Source organism: Lissotriton vulgaris, chromosome 5, assembly GCF_964263255.1.
Source record: "Lissotriton vulgaris chromosome 5, aLisVul1.2, whole genome shotgun sequence".
Taxonomy (NCBI): Eukaryota; Metazoa; Chordata; class Amphibia; order Caudata; family Salamandridae; genus Lissotriton; species Lissotriton vulgaris.
In genome coordinates this window covers 1,520,708,481-1,520,725,375 of record NC_141693.1, presented here as the reverse complement: position 1 = coordinate 1,520,725,375, position 16,895 = coordinate 1,520,708,481, and the positions used below count along the sequence as shown (strand labels likewise).

At 46.6% G+C, this 16,895-nt stretch overlaps 1 protein-coding gene across 2 annotated transcripts in view; it reads right to left on the bottom strand.

Annotated features, from left to right (window-relative positions):
* The window catches only part of STRIP1 (striatin interacting protein 1), a 287,397-nt gene that overhangs the window by 72,888 nt on the left and 197,614 nt on the right, over positions 1-16,895 (bottom strand). For both annotated transcript variants that reach the window (XM_086923587.1, XM_086923588.1), the window contains exon 12: positions 5,765-5,828. In XM_086923587.1, coding sequence (XP_086779713.1) covers positions 5,765-5,828 — 64 coding nt within the window. The remainder of the gene's footprint in view (positions 1-5,764; positions 5,829-16,895) is intronic.

The following is a 16,895-nucleotide window of genomic DNA, read 5'->3' as shown; positions in this document are numbered from 1 at the left end:
TCAAGCACTCACCTCCAGTCAACTGATACAGGTTTAATCCATCAACATTCTTTAGCTCACTTCACCACCCCAGTGCAGACATGGCCATATGCTAATCAGTCTGACCCTGTGCCTTATGGGAACAGTCCAGTCCGGACTGCCAAGCCAAGTCTTCCCTGGCCCGGAAGCAAGCATCCTGGGACCAGTTTCTGGCTAATCAGCCAGGCTAGCTTGAATTCAGTGACAAAGTGAGCAAGGGACCCACGTCTGGGCATACCCTACCAACTTCGGCCGAACAAAGCGATACCAAAGGGGATGATGGATGGTGGTATCGCTTTGTCCCTTGCTCACTTTGCCACTGGATTCAAGCTAGCCTGGCTGATGACGGCTGATTAGCCAGAAACCGGTCCCAGGATGCTTGTTTCCGGTCCAGGGAAGACATGGCTTGGCAGTTCGGGCTGGGCTGTTCCTATGAGGCACAGGGTCAGACTGATTTGCATATGGCCATGTCTGTACTGGGGTGGTGGAGTGAGCTAAAGAATGATGATGGATTAAACCCAGATTATTTGACTGGGGGTGAGTATTTGATTTGCTCAAACGGTCCGTCCATCATCCCCTTTGGTATTGCTTTGTTCGCCCTGAGTTGGCAGGGTATGCCCAGACATGGGTCCCTTGCTCACTTTGCCACTGGATTCAAGCTAGCCTGACTGATGACAGCTGATTAGCCAGAAACAGGTCCCAGGATGTTTTTTTCCGGTCCAGGGAAGACATGGCTTGGCAGTTCGAGCTAGACTGTTCCCATGAGGCACAGGGTCAGACTGATTTGCATATGGCCATGTCTGAACTGGGTTGGTGGAGTGAGCTAAAAAATGATGGATCAAACCCAGATCAGTTGACTGGGGGTGAGTGTTTGATTTGCTCAAACGCTCCGTCCATCATCCCCTTTGGAGGTAGCAGCTCCAAGTAGGAGTGTGATTAGGTAGTCTTAACCCCCCTCTGAGCAGTTTACAAAACGAGGACTTATGTGGAGTGGTCTGGATGTTCCATGAAGTTTGCTGTTGCCATATCTTTTTATATGCCTTGTACCATTTTCCATTTTACGTAGATCTATAGGGATAACATCGCGGAAATCCTCATTTTCCTAACGTAGAAATTGGAATAAATTTTGCCAAGAAACATTTGAGCTTTCCTTGCAGCAGACCTATCCTCCGCTAAGAGGGACCCTTAATGAGGCTTGGAAAGTTTATGAAGATTGGTTGACCACAGCACTAGATAAAGTGGCACCATGGACGAACAGGGCCCCAGCACGGCGCACTAAATCTGCCCCATGGTTTAATGAGGAATTAAAAGCAGCCAAATCCACATGTAAAGATCTTGAACGTACATGGCGTAAAGATTATGACACTACCCATAAACTCCAATATAAGAACAGTATGAGGAAGTATCACAAGCTGATAAGGAAAGTGAAAAGAGAATTCTTAAGGGAGAGAATTGAGTCAGCCGAGAATTCTTCCAAAGAACTATTCTCAATATACAAGGAACTGACGGTGCCCAATAGGACAATGGCCCAAGACATTCTTTCCGAAGAGATCTGTGAGTCTATTGCGGACCACTTCGTAAAGAAGGTGGAGAAGATATATGTATCCTTCCCGACAGGGGCGGGTAAGGTTATATCAGAACCTGACGGTAGTATGAGGACTACAGTGGTTAAACACTTGAATTGATTTGGAGGTACCTCCGAGATTGAATACTGAGCACAATTCTCAGTAATTCCAATCAGGATCTCCCACTGATGCTGCTCCACCTAAGATTTTTAGCAACCAGATGGAATTTCTGATTAACCATTTAGGTTATATGGCCACTCTCTCCTTTCAGGAAAGCTATGTACCCGAGGACTGGAAAAGGGCTCAAGTAATCCCTAAAAAAAAAGAAAGCTAATTTAAATATATCACAATCGGAGAACCTCCGGCCTATTTCACTCCTTCCTTTCTGTATGAAAGTAGTGGAAAAAATAGTCAATATCCGGCTAATGAAATTCATGGAAGAAGGTCGACTTCTCCACTCTTCCCAATCTGGCTTTAGGGCGTGCCACTCAACGGTAACTGCCCTTCTCTTCTCTACCGAGACACTCCGGCAAAAAGTGGATGAGGGAGAGACAGCGGCCTTAGTATTATTAGACCTGAGCGCGGCCTTCAATACTATGGCGCACTCCGTGCTATTAGCTCGTCTTAATGTGGTCGGAGTGCAGGGACAGGCCTACAATTGGCTATGTTCATTCCTTGCAGATGGGAGCTTCCAAGTTCATTGCCCTCCGTTCAAATCAACACCACAGTGATTAAAGAAGGGGGTTCCACAGGGCTCTACTTTGAGCCCTACATTGTTCAATCTCTATATGGAACCCCTTGCGAGGATTGTGGAATCACGGTGTAGAAATTGTATCCTATGCAGACAATACACAATTGGTGATCACTTTATCGCAAAGCCACATTGAGGCGGCAGCCAATTTCTCCGCCTGTCTAACTGCCTTAGCTAGCTGGATGAATAATAATTGCCTCCGCCTTAACGGAAATAAAACCGAGTTGTTAGTGATCGGCAAAAGACCATCTATCTGGTCGTCGGCTTGGTGGCTCCCGGAACTAAGCCCCACACCCACCCCTTCTGACCTTATGAAGAACTTAGGTATCCACCTGGATACTCATCTCTCGTTCGAACAACACATTGGAAATATGTCTTCGATCTTCTCCCCATTAAAGAAAGGAAAACCTTGATAAACGCCTTAGTCACTCCTCACCTGGACTATGGGAATTCTTTGCTTATTGGTCTGAACACAAAAGGTATTCACCAACTCCAATGTGTTCAAAATGCAGCTGCCAGACTCATGCTTAATTTGCCCAGAAAAACATCAGGGAAACGAGCTTTGGCGACTCTTCACTGGCTCCCTATACATGAACGCATCGTGTTTAAAACCATGTGTATAGCCCACCGCATTGCACAGAGCAAAGCCCCAGTATATCTTCAAAATCTGCTGACCATCTACCGTCCTAAACGCATTTTGAGGTCCCTTGGTAGTATGCAATTCCATGTCCCTCGCAGATGGGAGGTCACTCCTTTAGATATTTAGCTTGCAAACAGTGGAATACATTGCCTATTGAACTCCCGATGGAGCCCTCGGAAACTAGGTTCCGCCAGAAACTTAAAATTCACCTTTTTACGAGAAATTAAACTCCGGAGGTGTGCTATTCCTACTTCCACCTGTTGCTGATTGCTTGAATCTCTGCTTTTCTTTTGGACTGTGCCCACAGCGCGGGGACACACGGAATATAGTGTAACCATGCGCTCTACAAATGTTTTTATTATTATTAATTTTTTTTTATATATTTCCAGAATGTCGTCCTCCTAGGGCCTGAAAAGGTGCTCCCTGTCCAACAGATGCCTGAGGAGATGCTGCTGGACCATTGACCTCAATCTAGAGATATGGAACCAGGTATGGAGTCTAAGACGGACACCTTTATTGATGCCCCTAGAGGCTGATTCTGCACCATCCAATGATCAGCTTATGCTGGTGTTAGAGATGACTTTGCCCTCAGATACAATCTAATCCCCTCATTTCCTGTACCGTTCTGGTAGGGTTTTAAGGAGCTCTTGCAGCTCCTCCCATTGCTGCTATCATAATGTGACAGGAGCTCTACCGAATTGGCTATCTGCCAATGGGTCGCTGCTCCGACAACCAAGTCAATCTTTTTGTACTCCTTGACTGAAGGAACAGCATCACTGGAGGCCTAGGCAGAGGTGCGTTTTCAGATGCAATGGATCATCAGAGAGTAACCAGAGAATCACCATGGAACCTAGCCCTTGATGTAGGTTGGATCATTTAGGAGAGGTTTTGAACTTTTTCTCAATCCTCAGGTTCACTACTCTTGTCTTGATAATCTCCTTAAAACTGTCAGAGGCAGATTTTAGTATGAGCAGGAACTGGACAGTACGTTCGGATTTTGAGAGAGTCTTCACAAGCACATGGATGTCCACTTTGTGGTATACTGCAGCCCTCTGAATCACCTCATGATATACCGTGGTGTCATCTGGAGGATGAGGTCCTCACTCTGTAGTGGTCAAGAGTGGGGACACCTAGGAGATCAACGTTATAGTCATCCCAGGGATCATCAGTGGGCTTGTCACAAGGGTCCAAATGGCTAAAAGGACTAACTAGCTCTGAATATGGAAGCCAGTGGTTTTGGCAGAGGAATTGGGGGCTGGTGTGCATGGGCGTGATGGTGGAGGTAGAGGTTGACTGTGTGGCAGAGAAGAGGACAGGGGCTTGGTCCTTGCGTTTCTTCGGTGCCGACTTGGGAGGAGAGAGACCTGGAAGACTGTTCCTCCTGGAAGGCCAGTCTCCTCTTTACCGGTTTCAACATGATTTTGCCTATAACTGGGTGCATAAATAGGCCAGCCAGTCTGGTATCCAATTCTTGTTGGAGCCTCAACATCCTTATATCTGGGTGTGAATGGAGGCTTAGGGGCCGGATTCACTCTTGGTTTCAGTATATAGCAGTATTTGGCATCAAGACTAGTTTCTGCATCTACAGGGTCTTGTGCACTGCCGCTGATGGGGCCTTTGGTGCCGAAGTTGAATATGACCAATGGTGCTCAGACTTCTTGGAGAAGCTCAGGCTTAACACCCTTGAATGGAGACTTGCTTGGCTCCGAGGTTTTTTGCCAGTACCTATCAGAGCCCAAAGGCAACCGGGGTCTTTGGCTTGGTGTTCATGCTCAGAGCTCGCCGCCTAACTCTCTCAGGAGCAGTGCTCTCCCTCAGTGTGGAACTCCATTTGTGGTGAAGTATCGAAGCTCAAAATAAATGAAGTAGGACTGAAGAGTAACCAAACGGGACGGACTGAAACATGTTCATGACTCTGCGAACCCTTTGCCCACTCAGTGCATATCAGAACTGGATGGAGTCCATGGCCATGCGCAATGTACACCAAAAGGAGGAGTCGCACCATTTCTCGTGACTTGAGATTTTTTATTTTATTTTTTAATCGAAACAAGTTGCAAACATCAGAGCCCATCACCAGATGGCAGGAGTATTCTAAGCATGTGTATCTACATTCAGACATGCTACAAGGAAATCTTTTCAACCAGAAACGTTTACCATCAATGGGATTACTTGCAGAGAACCAGCAAGGATGATTACCACACAGGATAGTAATGTGGCTACACTGACATGAAGAGTGCTCAGTATGCTGCCTGAAATACAGTAACCCTTACTACATATGAAAGACCGACTATTCTGAAGGAACCACATTTCAATGGCAGCACGGTGAACAGAGCAAAGGTGTAGCAGATTGCTATTCCTCATAGAGATGCAGGGGATGTGCTGATCATCTGCTGTAATGGCTGGCGGAATAAATGCAGGGAATAAACATTAAGTGCCAAAATGGAATGAAGAACAGAGTGAAAAACAGCTGAAGCCAAGACAAAGGCTTTTATTTTACACAGATATTGGAGCGTGTATAATTCCTGCCAAACAGATAATCAGCTAAAAAGGAAGCTTCCAGTCCCAACATTAAAAGGTGTGGTATCCACAGGTAGAGAATGGGAGACAGATAGTATGTGGGTTTATGACATTAAGCTCTGGTCTTCCAGTCACAGTCCATAGATTACTGCAATTAATCACACCCTACCATCCGCACTGACCATCCTACTCCTAACTAGTGTTGTAACGTATGCACATTTTGTGGAGTTCTTATGAGCTTGTACGGTGCATGATAAAGTTTGGGGTACTCACCAGCTTCAGAGTCCTTATGCTCTCATGAATCGGCCTTGGCAACCCCACCACTGTGTTAGTGTCACTGTTAAGGACAAAAGGAAAGATACTTACCATATACAGACAAAACTACAGATGAAAGCAATTCACATTACAGACCAAGGTACAGCACTTTACACACCTTACTGTGCATAACTTTAGATGGAGGTGAACAGTACATAGCACATCAGTAGTTCATTTGTAAACAAAACAAATCAATGAAGAGCAGTCTTTGGGATTCAGGAACTATTCCAAGAGTTAGTAAAGGGGATACAATGCTGTCCAATTGACTCAAGACCTTCTAGTTTCAGAGTGATTTGAAATTGATCACCTGATCAATCTCTACAGGGCAAAATTGTCTAGCGTTTTTTAAATTTATTTTTTAAAGAAATAATTTACTTTGTTAATTTGATTAAGACATATGTTACATGTGTAACGTAACTACATTAATTGAACTGGTGAAGATCAGTCATGTTACTTTCCCCAACGGGCTCGCCACCACATTAATTAGGAGATCTCACAAATAAAACTATGTTGTACTGGGAGATGTAGTAAAATCGTTGTGCAAAAATGGGAATCTTAATGATCCATTATTAACAACTGTTTACTACTACGAAAATGGAACCTATTTTTAGAATGAAAGATGGGGCTAAAACCTGTGCAGATTCAAATTTAAATTACATGCAACTATTTACAGCGGGCACATTAATCATGGGTCTAATTCTCTCGGATTGCACTGTAACTTGTTGCCTTTTTACATAAAAATTCAACACGTAAAAACTTCTATGTCAAAGATGGCTCTGCTACAATAAAAATTTAAACACTATCTCACGCAATTTATTGTGGTACCAAAATGTATACACACTGATGACAACTGATTTTGAGACGTGGGGAATATGTTGGAAAATACCCAATAAAATTCAAAAATATAGTCAATGAAAACATGAAAACCTCATAGCAGATTATATTGCGGATTAGACCGCACATGTAGTGCATCGGAAACGGACGGGAAACATTAACCAACTTATCCTTTGTATTTGTCAATGCACATGTTATAATAGTTATTTCTTTATCTTGAATTTCTAGGGTGGGAAATTAGGTAGGAGATTTATGAAGGATATTGGGTGAGACGAGAGACAGGATTCAGTACATGACAACTTTAGAGTACTGTATAGATGGTGCTATCTCTGGGCAGAACATGTTGATTAGAGTTCAGATACTTAATACTGACAGAGATTTGATAGATAGTATTCCTTTTATTGCATATGTTTGCTTTCTAAGTGGCTTAAGAATGATTTAATTATGAACAAATGCACCCACGTATATATGTATGGGTTGATTAAAACTTCACAACCAGCTACTGAGATGTCTTGTTCATGTTCTCCCAGAAATGCTTTTAAATAAAAAATAACAAATCTGTATTAAAAAAAACAAAGGCCAGATAGATACCTTTGCTTTCGCTAAGTTAAAGTGCTTTGAATTTGAAAAAATAAATAATAGAGTCAAGATTTCAAAGCTCAGACTGGCATTGTAGAGAAGCTAGTATTGTGGTTGCCTATGATGAAAACCATGATCACATTCTTTAGTTAAAAAAAATAAATAAAGGGGGTGGGGTTGTGGCTTAGCCCTGGGAGAAAGTGGTCTGCCTAGCCCAGGAACTTTCATCCTGAAGAGAAGATCCAAGGGATTTTAAGCAGGTCTGGCAACCACAAATACGTGAGACTAACAAAATCATGTTGCAAACAGAACAAAGCATTTAATTATTTACACACTAACAGCAGCAGATTCTGAGAGTACATATGCCAGCAAGAGTAGATTTGAAATGGTGGCCACCAAAATATGCTGCAGTTTACCTGATTAAAAAGATGGGTAAACGTCTCAAATACTCCATAAAGCCTTCCATCTAACCGGGAGGCTGGGTTACACAGAAATCCCTTCCCAACAAGCTTTGATGACCTTTACACTATCAGAGTGCCATCATACAGTGAGACCTGTAAGACCAGAGAGTCGGATAGCCTGGCTCGCATAAGCACTCAATCTCTATGCTGTACTCTGATCTTGTTACCGGAATAGATGAGCTCCAAATGTATGAAGGCTTGGGATTGCATTTCAGATCTATCATTTAACCCACTGGGCTTGGACAAGTAAACAACTCATATGGCACCGAATTCTGCTTGAAATGAGGGTAATGATTTAGAGCTCAGAGAAAGTTGAGTGCTGCCTTTGCGCTCCGAACCGTTGGGTTGAAAGCTCGGCTAATCCTGTAACGGCCCAACGGAATCCAACTCTCTGGCATCATGACATAGCGGGGGAGCTGCGGGCATCCAACTGGCAGCAGTACACACACCCCTCGTTCTCCGATCGATGAGGAACGACTGCGGCGACCTCAGCAGCTGCACCACAAGGTATGCAACGGTGAGGAGTGGCTCTCAAGAGATTGAAAGTAGAAGGCGCCGGATGTTGGTTAAGGGCCAGAGAGAGGGGGCTCCTTTCGAGCCCTGGATCAGAGCCACAAGTAGACTTGCAGGGTGGCAGCAAACTACAGAGGCTGCCCCAAAGGGAACAGAGGCCTTTCCTGGATGGCAACCTGTTGTACTTACTGTAGCTTGTGTAGTCTTGTATTTATGTCTCCTGTTCCTTGTCACTTTAGAATACTTCACTGACATTCTGGGTTTGTCCATGCATGGACGTTTCAGTAGAGGCAGTTGATCCCTGGCCAGCCGTAGAAGTGTCCCCTATGCTGCTTGACTGAATAAGAAGTGAGTGTGGATTATGCACACCTGTTATCTGCTATAGTTATCAAAAACTTAATTATTTACAAAGATGTTGCGTGCTTAGTGTGAATCATGTTAGCCTAACATGTGAGTAAACAGTGAAAGTGGCCGAGCCCCAACAGGCGACTTGGGCTCACATTAGCACAGCATTAGGGGTTAATACTGACAATATATCAACAGTTCTCTATATGTTTAACGGGCATCGTGTTAGGTTAGTTGCACTACAGGGATGGTTTGTCCTGTGGGTGGGCAAACCAATCCCCCAGCATGGGCCACCTTACGGTCTGGGTCTTATTTACTTTGTTTTCTAGTTATTCTTTTCTCTGTGCGTTGAAGTTATATAAATGGTTCATGTCTCAATATTCTTTCAGATTTGCCCCTGACGAAGTCCCGAAATGCATTGGGTGGGCATGTTTTGTTTGATTTTTGTACATTGATTTAAATGCATTTTTCGACTGTTTGTACTTAATTTGAAATAAGTATAACTATTGTTGTTTGTGAACATGCTTAAAGAAGAAAACAAGCGAAATTCATTTGGATGCAATGATTTAAAATTGTATGAAATGACCATCATATTCTTGCATTGTAAATTGTGTTAAACATATAGAGAACTGTTGATATATTGTCAGTATTAACCCCTAATGCTATGCTAATGTGAGCCCAAGTCGCCTGTTGGGGCTTGGCCACTTTCGCTGGACTGAATAAACCTGATGTTTTCTCATCTTTACTGAAGAGTCCAGCGTCATTCATTTACTACAGTTTTTGGGGACAATCTTACCTGCGTTGCGCTGGCCAGGAGAGTTGTTGCAGTTTTCCAGATATTCTTCCTGCAGTCATTGTTTGCATCCCAAGAGCCCCACAGCGACACTTCGATATATTTGTGTTGCTGTCTCCATGATGGTGGCGGCCTCAGTTGTGGTCGGCTCTTCAAGATTTTCCAAAGAAAATTCCTCCGATAACGTTCCTACAATCTGGCGACGTCATACCTGTTGGCCTGTCTTCATTCACGTCATCACGTGAACGCGCATGCCAGCCATCTTGAGCGGTACAACTGTCAAGTCAGCAGTCCAGCTTTGGACATACGACGTTGCTGCATGTTATGCCAAGCGGCCATTTTGAACCAGCTTTTCGCAAACAAGTATGCGGTGCAGTTTCTGAAGCACGCATCACGTTGCACGTAAGGCGGGCATCTTATTTTATTTCGGCATTCATTAGCCTACTTTATCCACCTCATCTCTAGGTGCATTTTCTATGGTGACACGTACACCGCTTTTCTTTGTCTATTCTCCAGCCTTCTTCATGGTTTATTTTGATCCTCATTCGGCCCAGGCCTATTATATAGAACGTCTGGGTCATGAGGCTGCTGAGAGATACAATCCGCTCCCAATGGGTCCTCACTCCATGCTGGCCTAACCTGCCTGCCCTCCAAATTTGCTAGAGTAGGGATAGTTTTAATGGGTTCGCCAAGGGTCCTATCCAGGATCTCCACATCTTTGGTGAAAGACGTGTTCATTACGTGGTAATGAGGTGAAAATATGAGAGGGGGAATAAATAGGTACTGCACTTTTCAAGGGGATAGGATTTAGGAGGGACTCCAACACTCTTCAGTCAATCCAACTCCTCTAAAGAAGTGAGGGGATCAAATCTGTTTCTCAAATTTAGCGCACCCCGGTTTTCGTGCAAAGCATGTGTCATTGGATGATAATGGCCCTTCCCCCCGGGAGATTATCCCATTTGCTTCGAATGGTGGTGTCTTGGACAAGGCCTAAGTCTCCCTTTGGATAGAAGAAGCCAAGGGGCATAGATCATTCATTTCCTACACAACCCAACGTGAGGCGAAGCCTGGCGGAGCAGAGTGCCCCCCCTGAAACCTGATGAACTGGACCCCAGCAACTAACGTCAGGTGGGGTCGCAGTTGAAAAGAGCTACCCCCCCTACCCACCTCCCAAGTCCTGCAGGAAGAACCACTATTCCCTAACCTGCTCCCCGAAAGGTCTGGAAGATGGGGGTGAGTGAGCCTGAGCACGGGCGGAGAACGCATCAATAAAAGAATAACTGCATACTCCCCAAGAGGGGTCAGCGAGACTCAGAGTGTGGGGTTGGAACAGCCACAAGAACTAAGAAGTGTGGGGCGGCGGTGAACTGAGCGTGACACCCTCTGGGCCCTGATGCATGGGCCGGATCTCAGATGATACAGGGAGACCTGTCTGGGGTAATGATTGAGATAGAATGGGACCCTACGTACCAGAGCCTGATGGAAAAGTAGAGAGGGGAGGTACTGAGGCACCCTCTGCTACTCCTGATGACCCCACCCTAGGACTGACCCTGGAGAGTAGATGCACGTGGTGGGCACAGGCGATCCCTGTAAGGGAATACCCGAGAGCCTGGCCAGACCTGGAGAGACTTTGCTGGCCGCCTGGCCCATAGGTGGGGAGGTGATGGACCTTCCACCACTGGGCCTGGTCACCTCAGAGAGGGCAGAGGGAAATCCCCAGACTCCATGTAGGAAGGGCAAGGAGACATATCTGTGCGCCGCGTGCAGGAGGGGCCAATTGGTGGGAATGACCAAACACCAACCTGATATAATTGTGCGCCCAAAGCAGGCTAAATGGGCACAGGGGACAGAGTCTCACGGCACGAAGCTGGATGACAGAACAAAAGCAGAGGGTCACTACTCGAGGTGCACACTGACCGAAACCTAACGGCTACCCATGAAACAAAGGGAGCAATTGAACAGAAATTTGAGACTGTGGCACAAGATGGGGTGCCTCCTAAGGACGGATCACCGTAAGCTAGCGGCGTAGGTAGGAGAGGCAGAAAGTTCCATTACAGACCTCACCCCTGTAGTCAAGGACCATGGCGCACAGATCCGACAGCTGCAGTCAGTCATCAGGCACCTGATGAACCGTGCAGTGTCCCAGTGAAGCTGCCTGCATCTGGATCTCCGCCCAGACCAATCATATCTATACTGCTTAACCTTAGTGACTGGAACTGCATTCTGCAGGTGGCACGTTTGAGGGGCCCATGTACGTTTGAGGGTAACACAGTAAATATATTTCTGAATTATACTGCATCAGTGCAAAGACAAAAGGAAATTTTACTCAAAGTATGTTCTCCTTTTCCCCGCAAAGCTCCATATTACAGTTGTCTCGGCAGCTGAGTTGTGTGGCACTGGCTGGAGGGCAATTGCTATCCAGCACTTGAACTGGCTGACTTAGCCGGCAGCCCCGAGTGGTGAGATCAGAGATTCAGCTGATCACTCTTAAGGGAAAGGACAGAGGAACACCCATGTAGGACCAGGTAAGGATGGAGTGCTCGAGGGGGGTGCAGGTGGGTTAGCAGCAAAAATTACCAGGTTGCAATCTGATGTGCTGGGGGGTGGGCGACAGGCACCTTGGGAATTGGGGGGTGGGAGGTTCTATACTCACTGCAAGAGGACACAGGGAGGGTTAGGGTGTGGGGGATGTTTTGAGGTTCATTTTGGGGGCTTGGGCTGTTTTCTTAATTTGACAGTGGATGGTGGGGAAAAGTCTTATTCCACAGTATTGTTATGACAAACAATAGGGCGCAGGGACAGACAGGGGGCACCTCCCGAGAGAAGTGAGGAAGGCCCTGATAGTTCTTTAATGGATTGTCAATGGTCTACGGAGAAGTATTAAGAGGTGAGTGGTGACAACATGCATCTCCAGACATGCCCCAAATCTGGTACTGCTGCAGGCAAACCATCTGGTGGAGAATAGATGTGGTTTCTTCAATAATGGACCCGCACAGCTGGTGGCAAATGCTGCATTTGTGAGGGGCTTCCGTAGAGTTGGGATACTGGTCCGGAGAACAGCCCCCTTTCACGTACTGAACAGAAGACTGTAGGGCCGCGGCCTCCGGAACATGAAATGGGCTTCCCAGACACTGGTATCCTGGTAACTCCCGCCAGGACTGCAGTCTGAAGGTCTGGCACAGATGAGAGATTGGTTAATGATGACACCGATGTAGGAAAGTACTCCTTTTTGACATGGTCAACTCCAGTTTTTGCCTGGTAAATGATGTCATTTCGACTGGAAGTGCACTGGGTTCTTGCTAACTATGTACCCAGAGCTAGATTGCTTTCCCAAAACTGTACATTCGTCCCCCCCAACCGGCAATACCTTTAGCACCATCTATAAGTCCCTACTATAAATGGTACCCCTGGGACCTAGGGACTGAGATACTAAAGAAGGACCCCCAAGAGCTGCAGCACCAATTGTGCCACCTTAAAGGACCCCTCACCAAAGTCATGAAGGGCTGCTTTCGCAGGTTGCATGTTTTGATGCAGACAAAAGTGAAAACATTATTTAACACAGATCCCTGTGTGCCACACCCCCTAACACTGCATGTAGTACTTGTAAGTCACCCCTACAGAAGGTCTTACACCCCTACGGCAGGGAGATTGGCATTACATAGAAGGGTATACCTGAATGAGCAGATATGCCCTACCTTCATGAGCAGATATACCCTTGTGCGGATCAGTTCCATTACTGCCAGTGCAAGTGAACAAGGAAGTCATTTTAGAACATGTGCTTGACACTGGTGAAAACGAGTTCCCCAGCTACATGATGGTTTCACTGAAAATAGGGATGCTTGGTATCAAACATCTCCTATTGAACCCACACAGATTCCAGTGTTGAATTTACCAATGCATGCACACACTTTAGATGTGCCCCCTGGGAACCTACCAGGTTCTGGTGTGATTGCGGACTGGTTTCTCTCAGCCTGCCACGCAAGACACTGTTCTGACCTATTAGGGTGAGAGCCTTCTGCTCTCAGGAGACCCAGAACGAAAGCCTGTCCGGGAAGAGGGTGTCACAAACCCTTCCACAGGTTGACCTGCTGATTAGCCTTCGAAGAGCTGCCGCCTTATGCAAATCTGGCTTCCCTCACAAGACAGGAAGCCGAACCCCTTTGTCCTGAGCCCCTTTGGCACCTGGACAGGCGGGAAAATTGGCTAGTGAGGTAGACGTGCCACTCCCAGGCTAGTACCACCATTAAGATGGGCTAAACCGAGGCGGACACAACTTTTCATAAGTAGCCTTCTTTGTGATGGCATACTTAGGAATTCTGGGACAGGATTATGCCCACGTTCAACAGGAAGTGGCCATCTAGGGGGCGTAGTAACACCAAGGTCAGTAGCCCATTGGCTACTACCCTACACTCCCCTAACGCCCCTAAATTCAGTATTTGGGGAGCCCCTGGTCCAAGAACAACAGATCTGTAACAGAGAGTTGCATCCTGCAAGAACTGAAGACCCATGAACTAACCTGGTACCAACCCTGCCGGCCAGCCTACTGGCACCAAAAGACCTCCCGAGAAGTAGTGGACCTGCATCTTGCAGGCAAACGAAGACTCCTGTGGGGACTTTGTGACCGCAGGAACCAGACCCCTGAAGACACCACTGCACCTGTCGCTTCAAGCCAGAGTTGAAGTGGGTCAACTGTGTCATCATGGTCCCCCAACCCTCCAGAGACAGTCCACCATAGTTTTGCCCCAGTGAATTCTTCGATGTTGCATGCAGCTTCTGCACACAGACCTCCTCTATCATGACAGCTCCCGGTAAGAAAACTAGATGTCTAAGGACACCTCTGCACGCGTCACCCATGTGCCTTGGAGAAGAGGACTAAAGGTGTCCATATGTCCCCGAGCACCGTGAGGCCTAAGCTCCCCTATTGGTTAAGCCCGACTGGCATCCCACTCCAAGCCTGCAGTCTCGATACGGGTAGACCGGTCCCCATAGAGTAACACTAGGCACCTGACACTGTTTTGGATCTTTGCACTCAGCCACCCTAGTGAAGCCGGTGGTGTTTTTTTGGTGATGCCGTGGAGCTTGCCTACCACACACCTTAACTCCTGGAGATTGGTTCCCAGAAAGTCGCTGTACTATACCTGAATGTCGCATTGACTTTTCCTGTCATAGGATAACATTGCAGTCTACAGAAACTCCAACTTTTTGAACTAAAAGAATTTTTTAAAAAGTACTTATCTGAACAATTTTCTTCTGATGTCTAAACTTATATAAAGATACGTTATTTATATAAATGGCTGTTGATATCCTTATTGAGTTGTGTGTATTACTTATTGACTATTGTGTGCATATGTGGGTGTCTTGCACTACTTTGTGATAAGCCTAAGGCTGCTCAACCACACTAACTCTTGAAGAGCACCCTGGGATTGCCATAGCAAGCCACCTGTCCACTCATAAGGGAACTCTTGGACTCTTTACACAATATAGTTTGATATATTATACAAGAGCCAGTTTCCTACAACCGGACACTCTTACTATCCTGGGGGGGTAAGGGGGGACCTTCAACTTGACTGTGCATGGGGTGATGGACAGGGTGACATAGGCACAGATCACCCCCGAGGGTAGACTCATACCTGGCGATGTTTCTAAGGTCTACGTGTTTAGTGGACTTGTGGTGGGAACAACACCCTGACCTTAGGCAATAATCCTACATGGTCAATGCCCAGATATCCTTCTACCGATTAGAATATGTGATGGCCCCCGGGCATCAATCTGGACAGGGGAGAGGTGATGGGGGATAAGTGACCTATTTGCTAAGGGGAATCGCAAATCATTTTCCGATGAGGACGTCATACTGGTAAATTGTGGGGTGAGGGGGTGGGGGCGTAGCAGGGGGACAAAGATTTGATACCTGGGAGCTAACTGACTGGGACATCAGAAAACAGCTGTCCAGAGAGACCACTAGTTATTTTGAGGAACACAAGGGCACAGTGTCCTCCCGGTATGGTGTTATGGGAGGCCTCTAAAGGCAGTGATTAGGGGCCATTTGTTCGGCCACAGGGTGAGCAAGAAGAGGGGAAGGGAGAAGGAATGTGTGACCCTAGAGAACAAAATGTAATCGACCTAGAGGAAGTGTTCATTGCCAATCCAATGCTAGAACTGGCAGTGGAGTTTGAGCAGCCCAATGTATAGTATAGAGTGTTGGCCCCTCAGGAGGTCACAACTCCTTTCTGGGTAAAACAGGAGCAATTATATGAGGTCAGAGACCAGGCCGGGAAGTTGCTGGTCTGGCAGGTGCGGCAGGAGGAGTGCAGCAATGGATCAGGGGGGTCGGAAGGGCAAAGATGGGTCTTTGGTGGAGACCCCAGAACAATTTGTTAGGGCGTTGGCAGCTCATATGAGTGAGGTGTACAGTTTACAGGTCACCAGGGATATGGACAGTGTCAGCATTGGTCCAAAACCTCCCGACACAGATACTCTAGGAGGAGGATCGGGCAGCCCTAGATGCAGAAATCTCTGACTCTGAGATAACTGAGGCGCTTACCATTATGAAGAAGGGCCAGGCACCAATGGCTTTCCCACTGAGTTTTTCAAGTGCCTCCGGGTAGAAGTGGAACCACAACTAGGGGAACTATATAGGTGCCAAAAAATGAGTGATCGTTCCTGAATGACTTGCAGCCCACACTGAAGTTCCCATTTGTAAGGGAGGGAAACCGAGGGAGGAATGTGCGTCCTAGGCCAGACATTCCCGGATGAATGTGGAGGCAAACATTTTAGTGAAGGAGCTTGTGAATCAGCTTCATAGGGTAGTGGACGCCCGGTTGAAGGCAGATCAATCGGGGTTCTTGCCCTACAGGGAGACATAGCGCAATCTCCAGCGGGTATTCCAGTGTCTGGTGCGCAGAGGACAGATTCGGGAGTCAGTGATAATAGTGTCATTAGACGCTGAAAAGGCGTTTGATGCCCTGTAATGGCCATTCCTGTGGGCGTTCCTAGAGAAGACGGGATTTGGGGGCCCTACTTGCAATGGGTCAAACTGTTATACCAAAATTCAGTGGCCCCAGTGACAGTAAATGGAGTGCTGCTGGAGACAAAAATTAGGAGAGCCACCAGACCTGGTGGTCCACTGTCACCATTACTATTTGTGGTGGCTCTTGAGCTGCTGGCAAGCAGGATCCGGAGAGATGCCCAGATTAGGGTGCTGTGATGTTTCTTTACGCACATGACATTTTACTGTACCTTGCTGAGCCCATATGTTCCATACTATAGGAGCTTAAGGGGTAGTAGAGGGGTAGTAGGGTAGAGGGGTAGTAGGGTAGAGAAGTATTAGAGGAGTAGAAGAGGAGTAGAAATGGGGTGGAGGAGGGGTAGTAGAGGGGTAGAAGAGGGGTAGAAGAGGGGTAGAAGAGGGGTAGAAGAGGGGTAGAAGAGGGGTAGAAGAGGGGTAGAAGAGGGGTAGAAGAGGGGTAGAAGGGTAGTTGGGTAGATAAGTAGTAGATGGGTAGTAGGGTAGTAGAGGGGTAGTAGCGTAAAGGGGTAGAGGCATAGTGGGGGGTAGAGGAGTAGT